This window comes from Papaver somniferum, chromosome 9 (genome assembly GCF_003573695.1).
Source record: "Papaver somniferum cultivar HN1 chromosome 9, ASM357369v1, whole genome shotgun sequence".
In the NCBI taxonomy this organism is placed as follows: Eukaryota; Viridiplantae; Streptophyta; class Magnoliopsida; order Ranunculales; family Papaveraceae; genus Papaver; species Papaver somniferum.
In genome coordinates this window covers 183,630,733-183,638,751 of record NC_039366.1, presented here as the reverse complement: position 1 = coordinate 183,638,751, position 8,019 = coordinate 183,630,733, and the positions used below count along the sequence as shown (strand labels likewise).

Below are 8,019 nucleotides of genomic sequence, written 5' to 3'. Positions count from 1 at the left end.
CTAGGGTTTCATGAAAAGTGAAATTAGGTCATACCTACTTTCTGAAAACACTCAATAACGTCGACCCATTCTTCTATTGCGTCTTCTGTGTCTTCCCATGCCTTCAATTTGTCCATTGATGACTACCAACTATTCTCTCCAATTTCACACACAAACGGCTAGGGTTTGGGGCGATGTGAAATTGAAAAGGCTAGTTGAGAGACATAGAGGTGATGATGGACTTAGGGTTGGTGGTAAGTGGAGTTAGTGGTAGTTGCAGAGAGTTGGTGGCGGAGCAGGTGGTGGAAATGGGTTCTGCATCGGGGGTGAGGGAGAAGAGATGGAGAAGAAGGAAACTCGATGGGAATTAGGTTGGGGTGCGTTTGGTTCTGTTTTGGGTAGGGTTAGGTATTGTGGTGTTGAGCGGGTGCAGAAAATTTTGATGAACATCAAAAATGAGCGTTGGATTGTCACTTCTGAAATGGATCTAACGACAAGATGGAAGAAGGTCTTGAGCGACCGTTGGATGCCTGATACAACGAAACTGACGGCTCAAGATGGAGTTAGGTGTTGTAGTGTTTGACAGGAGCTTCAGACTTTGATGTACTGGCGATGCTGCGACCGTAGGATGCTGAGATGATCCAATCTGACGGCTAGAAAGGGAAACGGGTATGGATATAGGAAATGGATTTGGATGAGGGTTTTGGGCCTTGGGTATGCCAAGCCCATATCTTCTTTAAGAACAATTCTTCCTCTTCAAGCCCGATTCTAGCCTCCTTGTCTTGCGCACAACATTCTTCGCGGCTTTTCACTACTTTTCTGCTCTTTTCCGCTCCGCAATTCATCTAACTTTATTTATTACCTAAAAATGCAAAATTAATTAATAAAAATATTTATTCTTGAAAACAAAGAAAATACAGAATATGGGATAAAATGTAGAATTAATGCACGAAAGATGAGTTTAAATGCCAAGAAAAATATATAGAAATATGCACTTTTTAGGTCTCATCACACCGTTAGATGAAAAACTGATTAAATTCAAGATAATATTTCTCAACCGTTAGATCGAAAACCTAGCTTGTTATACACAAATGAAATGCACGTTTATAGGCTTGTGTAACCATACCCAAACTTGTACATTGTTGGTTCAACAATAATTGACCAAATGGTTAGCCATATGATCACTTTCATATGAACCATATTCTTCTTCACCAAAACTAGTTCAAATGACTCAAATGAACTAGTTAGAGAATTTTTAAATTGCAATGAAATCTTATGTACTACACAAGGAACAATTGAAGCAAAAACGATTTGATTCACTCGAATCGGTTCATGAACTATATAGCCACAGTTTATTATTGCATTCCTTAGTTTATATAATATAAGTTCACAAACATCGTTTTTAGATATAACCTACTCAAGTTCGCGGACTGGGTTCGCGGACTAAGTTCGCGGCTCAAGTTCCGGTTTCACTTGATAAACAAAGTTCGCAAACTTCGGTTCAAGGAATAAGGACTTATACATATATGTGTTTCCGCAAGAATGCTTATATCCTTCAATGTTTATATTTTCTAAACTCACATTTCAATAATTTGAAACATTCTTAGAAGACTTTATTATATATTTGTTATTCACAAACTATTTTTCGTCAAAGTAAGCAATTTCCGAAGTGATTGAAACTTGTCATGACTTTCGTCACTAGGCAAAGATGAACTTGGCTAAAGCGAAAGCTTTACCAACACATATTTTGAGAAATATATTGGCGAGATAAGCTCGTCTCGAAATACCAAATGTGTATAATCTAAGTCTATATAGCAAAACGATTTTTTCTCAAGATAGGAGATAAATCGACTTTTGAGTGATAGATAAGTTCAAGTCTCCACATACCTTTTAGTCGATGAAGTTCCACCGGTTCCTTGAGTAGTCCTTCGTATTGTATGATGATTTCCATGGAGTTCTTGATCTCAACTACACTTTCTATCCTAGTCTGAGACCTTATCTATACTAGACTAGAAATCAAGACTTATAATTTCGATCACTAACATTGACAAACATGCTTGAGATAGCAACGCATGCGATTTCGACCGAGCGATGCTCTAACAATAATCAAAACCAATCTTTTGGTTACGGTTAACACCCTACACAAACTTTGGTTATTTCTATACATATCAACCACCTTATGACTTTATAGTGAATACAACAACGTAATTTTATATAATTATCCAATGCCTAAGAACATGACCCATGTAAAGTGTTCGAATTAATCCAACAACCATATTTGGAAGGGTCGTTGGGCATTAAAGAGGCGAACATAGTGGTCAGGCAAGTACTGATACTGACAGATAAAGTGAGGATACCAAGAGATGGCTGGCGAAGATGGATTAAAGGAAAAGAAAACTACAATGGTGGCGAGGAAATACTGAGTCACAAGAAAAGTGTAAATAGTCGACGAAGTAAAATATGAGTTTTCATCCATTACCTGGCAAAAAAAGTCCAGTTCACGTGTAAAGTGTGACTGTTTGGCAAAGGAAATTTTGGGATGTCATCCACTATGTAATTCCTTATATAAGGGGTGAAATAGCAGTGAAAAGAGGGTTGAGTTTTCTAGGATTCTTAAGATACTTGTGAGAGAAAAGTTCTTGAGGAGAGTTCTGCTGGTGGGGTTATATACTTGTAATATTTCATCAATCTTAATAATATCGCCCTCTCAATAGAAGAGGAAGTTTTAGAGTTAATCGTGACATAGCTTGTTTGTGTGTTCATTCCATTGTTTATGCGAGTTTGCTCTTATGATTTTTATGGTTTAGATCTGTTTATATATTGAGATTGTTATTCGGGTGTACAATGGGTTTTCCTGCCGTTACATTGAAAATAAAACATAAAACTTTTAAAAAATAATGACGTCATCCCACATGGGCTAAGATCAAATAATATTCTTTAGGTCAAACTAAAAATATATTAGGATCTCAAAGTACTACTAAGACTTCCCATGTAAATTGTGAAGCAAATTTTATATAATCCAAACAAGATGAAATGATAATTGTGATTCATCCTATATATTCGGTAATTCCAATTCAGATATCATTGGGTGGGGCGGTTCTTATTCTATTATCGGCTTAGATAAAATCAGTTCAACGAGTATTTCTTTGTGATCTGGAATGTCATAACATACCTCACAAAGGGATGAATTGTGGGCGGAGCTAAGGGTTGACTAACCCTGGCTCTAGCCCCCTTAAAATTTCTAAAATCCATATTCCACCCTTAATATTCTTAATAATTTATGTTTACTCCTTTATTTTATAAAATTTAGTCCCCTATTTCTAAAACTCATAGAGTTTAGTCCACCTGGTGTATACAAATTCTTTTTTAGCCCCCCTCCAGCTTAAAAGCTGGCTCCGCCAGGTAAAGTCTTTTTTACGCGTTTCTCAAACACAGTTAACATCCCTCTTACAGCAGCATCAGCCAATGTTGCAAAAATCTTACTAGCACTAATTGGAATATATATACATATCAATAACTACGGATTTACCTCTTCCATACCCGGTATAAGCTTAGACAGGTAATCACACAAGTTCAATATTTTAAACAACTAGACATTGATTGGATATTTTTTATAGGACTGAATCCTGATGGTTTCTCTGATGAAAATTTTCAAAAAGCAACAGCAGAATAAGCACGGCCAAAGAATATAGCCTCGCAACATGTTTCTCTGTGGGACAGACTTGTGGCATTGTTCTTATGTGGAAAGATGGGTTCTCTTTAGAAATTGTCAACTCCACCTCCAACATGTTTCATGCTCTTGTAACCAATGACCCTGCTAGAGGAGAATGGTTTCTCTCATGTGTCTACCTTGCAGTAAACTTTGGATTTCCAGAAAAAGAAAACCGATATAAAAGCGAGAATAAATGCTAGTCACAGGGCAGTCAAAAGTTAACCAATACTCATTTTTAAAATATACTTCAGTCAAATGTTAACCATGGAATAGATATCGTTTCTACTCCGGAAATTCTTGTGAAGCTGTTGAGGAAATTTCATTTGCAACATAAGAAAAATAAAGAGGTTAGAAAGTTGATCAAAAGGTTATAGTGAATTCAAATTTATCTTAATTAAACACCCTCATTCTGTTTTGTTCTTTGCCCTGCCTCTTTGTCCTCCGCAAATCACTGGTTTCAAGTCAACTGGTTTTCACATGATGTCCAAGAGATTCTACCAATCAGGAGAACCCCAATGGTCGAGATAGAACCTCTTCATATTTCTTATGCAAAGCCTATTAACAAAAGGTTATATCAGTGTAATAACCCAAGTAACTTAACTGAACGAAAAAAATTACTGACACAATGTAATTGAAGTACCTTAAGTTCTCCTCTTAAAGTCCAGATCACAGAGTCAGTCACATTTACTGGAATTTTGTCTATGAAAAACCTTGGCTTCTGCGGCACTTCAGCTCCTAAACGTTGTAGCAATGACTCAAATGAACGTTCCTTATGTTTAGCGTCCATAAGCAAATACGAAAGTGAGTCTTCACTTATTAAATGCAGACTACACTCCTTCCTCATCCAAGCTTTGTGTCCTTCTGAGATACCTTTAGAAGAGCGAAAGATATCCCAGAAGAAACACATAATCTATTTTCAAATAAAGTTCAAAGATTTAATATTCAGGCCAATCCACCTAAACAGAAAGGAAAGAAAAAAAGAATCAACTCACCTTGGATATTGCATGATTCAATCTATGACGTTCCAGTAAAGCCGTATATCTACGAATTTTATCATTATGCTCCTCGTTGAAATTTGCAGGAATACACTACAAAGTAAAAACACAAAATAAAAAACTGATTGGGATAAGCAAACAAAAATATATAGACACGTAACACAAGTCAAGATAACACTCAGCCATATGTACCAGCTTAAAACTGCAGCATAACCAAATTTCTTAATCAATTTAAGAAATTTTGAAATGAATGACTACTACAAGGTATATAGTGCGACACTCGTGGGCAAATTATCATAGAAGACATTGACATAAAAAAATCAGTCAGGTAGGAATGGATAATTATGACAAGTGTCATTTCCTGTATCGAAATATGAACGAGATGACGTGAGTAAAACCAAAAAAACTAGACTAACAGTAATAAACCTAAGAATGAAGATAACCAATTTACTTTGTTTTCTTCTTTCTCCGAGACGTTTGAAGTCTTCCCATGTTCAGACACTACATCCTTTGCTACAGAAACATTCCTGTTCACATCAAAGCTCTGTCTTGAACCCTGTTGACCCCTTCTTTCGTTGTCGCCATAATTGCGATTCCTGCTGCTATATTTGTTTCCTCTACTGCCTCCCTTTGCTACAGAAACATTCGTGTTCAATAAAAATCATTCTTGCATATCAATCCATCAATCAAAGAACCCATATAACTGGAAGGGTATTGTTAAGCAACAATTAAGAGCAAATTTTGATCAAGAGAGCTTACCATATTCTGCAGGTGGCAGAGGCTTAGAAGGAAGACGTGCAACAGGAGATGATTTCAGGCTTTTGTCCATTAGTGATGGAGAAGGATGAGCAACCTTGGTAGCTAGGGAGACTTTTTCCATAAGAGCGGAAACATCTTCGTCATCATCAAGCAACAAAGCAAAACGGTTTCCAGAGTTCAACAAAGCAAAACGGTTTCCAGAGTTATCCATTGTAACCCCTCCTCTCTTGCTTAAACTTCTTCTGTGAAGATTTTCATAGTAGTCAAACCCTAAGATCTTCAAATAAAACCTATTGATGTTGAAGAGAAGCCTTGAAAAGGAATTCAAAGAGAGAGATTAATTTCTTCTTCGAAACAAAAAAACACCTTACCAGTTGTGCAAAGGATCCAAAGGATTAGTGTGCTACTGGGTCGTAATGGAGATAATGTACTGCTGAAAGAACAAGAACAGGATGAAGGAGGTGTGTTCCACAGAACTTCTGTTTCATGTATTCGACATTCACATCAAAAATCTCGATGAAGGACATGAGTTTAGTTTTGAAGAGAAAAAATGCTAAAATTAACTATCTCAATAGCAAATCAGGAAATGAAGAATTGTAGGTTAATCTGAAAAAAAAATTAAAAGGTTAATAATTTTTTGGTGACTTTAAATATAGGTGGTGAGGTTCACTCCCCAAAATATTTAAAGGTACATGTTTCTTCCTATTTGTAACTGAGGCAGACTCAAACTAGTGCACTTTTTCCTTACAAAATCGACGAGTTTTTAATAAAAAAGTTACATACACACTTCTGTCTCACCTATTCGATATACAACATAAAAAATCTCAATTAAGCACAACTGGAAGGAAAACAGATGATAAAATTAACCATCTTGTAGTCATTCAAAACTAAACTTACCTATTCTTCAAAAGGAGTAGTGCACCGCTGGGTCGTAATGGACATTTTCGCTAATATAAAGTAGTAAATAGTAGAAAATGTATATGAAAAACTAAGAAGTTGCCAACATAATAAAGAGAGAGGATCACAGAATAAATACTTAATAAGTCTTTTTGGTACACTTCCTAAATGGTTAAAGAATCGAGGAATATCTGGTACACTTCCTAGCTTGGCTAGACATGGTTAAAAAAAGAGGAAGAATTGAGGAAGATCACAGAAGAAAAAAGAGGAAGAAGGAAGACGCAATGTCTAAAACAAGTGGCTGAATGAGATAAGGAAATAGTTTCAGGGTTTTTAAATATAGTTTCAATTTATAAAAATGCTAAACAGACACCTTAAGCATGTATTGAGCTTTAAAGCTAAGAGGCGAAACGCAAAAAAGCGGGTATTAAAGCGCAAGGCGGAGCGTTTTTTAGAACCATGCCACAATATGCAGGTCAAAATCATATATCTATAATTATACACCATGACAATGGTCCTCCATTCAATATCTAAATCACGAATCAACATGGAATCCAAATTCGAGGTCAGAACAGGCACCCACAGGCCACAGCCAGAAGTTGACAATCTAATCAACAAGGAGGAGGCAGGAAAAAGGAGCAACTCATGCAAATCGGGTTTGAGTAGCACAGGTATGATACAAAAGCCTCTATTTCTTACAAAAATAAAGACATACAGAACTAACTATACAATCCCTAGTGGTTAATCTCTTTCAGGGATCATATTCAGTAAGATACAGACAGTGCATACACAATAAAACTTAAAAAAGTGATTGGCTCAGAGACATGGAACATGCCAAAAAGTATATTACACAACAAATCATGATTAAAATTAAACCAGCAAAAACCCATATCCCATACAAGCAAAATAAGACAACATATCATGGTTTAAACCAGCAAAAACCTATAAAACCCGTACAATAATTAAAAAATAATAATAATTAAAAAAAAAAAGAGAGAAGTTAATACCTTAAGATCCTTAAGAAGATCCTACTGATGTTGATGAGAAGCCTGTTAAAAAGGAATACAAAAGAGAGATTAATTTTCTCCTTGAAACCAAAAAGAGAGACATGTAAAAAAAAAAAATCTTTCAAACGAGAAGAAGATGGAGAGCGAGATAATTTTTCGGGACGATAGAGTAGAAACGGTATTTATTTTGAAGGTAAATATAGCGAAAATATTTTGTTTTAAGGTGAATATTATTGACAAACAAAACATAAATTAGGTAAATCCGTGATTTACCATAAAAAAATAAAATAAAAAAGGTAAATCCGTTTCTTACCAAAAATAAATCCGTGATTTCATGACTTGAGTCTGTCAAAAGTAATACGGTAAGCAAAAATAACTAGCCAAAAATATATATTATGTTAAAAACAAAATCTTTTTATTCATGAGTTCCATCCAAAACACGACTCCACCAAAATCGGACTCCATAGAAAACCGACACTCACATAATTGGTCGGTGGGTGATGTTCTTATCCAATTTAGCATATGGTTGTATTTTGCATAAGGCTGCATAAATCCGAGTCAACTCGCGAACTAGACACGCACCAACCGGTTTTTACTCAAATCCTTCCCACCCGTCTATACATGGGTTGAGTTGATTATGACTCATATCTTCTAATATATGTTATGTCGA

General features: G+C 35.7%; 1 protein-coding gene across 6 annotated transcripts; it reads right to left on the bottom strand.

Annotated features, from left to right (window-relative positions):
- Positions 1-3,466: 3,466 nt before the first annotated feature.
- On the bottom strand, positions 3,467-7,520 carry LOC113308727. 6 transcript variants are annotated; one of them, XR_003340010.1, is made up of 8 exons: positions 7,350-7,520; positions 5,817-5,878; positions 5,446-5,687; positions 5,138-5,319; positions 4,684-4,779; positions 4,332-4,601; positions 3,955-4,246; positions 3,467-3,824 (listed from the first exon to the last, which is right to left on the bottom strand). XR_003340010.1 is itself a non-coding variant. In XM_026557191.1 (7 exons), the coding sequence occupies exons 3-7, from the start codon at positions 5,654-5,656 to the stop codon at positions 4,193-4,195; spliced, it is 813 nt and encodes a 270-aa protein (XP_026412976.1). In that variant the 5' UTR covers positions 5,657-5,687; positions 5,817-5,924; positions 7,350-7,520; the 3' UTR covers positions 3,892-4,192. The 6 variants fall into 6 exon arrangements, 5 of the variants coding, with proteins under 5 accessions (XP_026412976.1, XP_026412975.1, XP_026412974.1 ...); XM_026557191.1 differs by lacking the exon at positions 3,467-3,824 and having other exon boundaries at positions 3,892-4,246; positions 5,817-5,924; XM_026557190.1 differs by lacking the exon at positions 3,467-3,824 and having other exon boundaries at positions 3,892-4,246; positions 5,446-5,735.
- Positions 7,521-8,019: the final 499 nt, after the last annotated feature.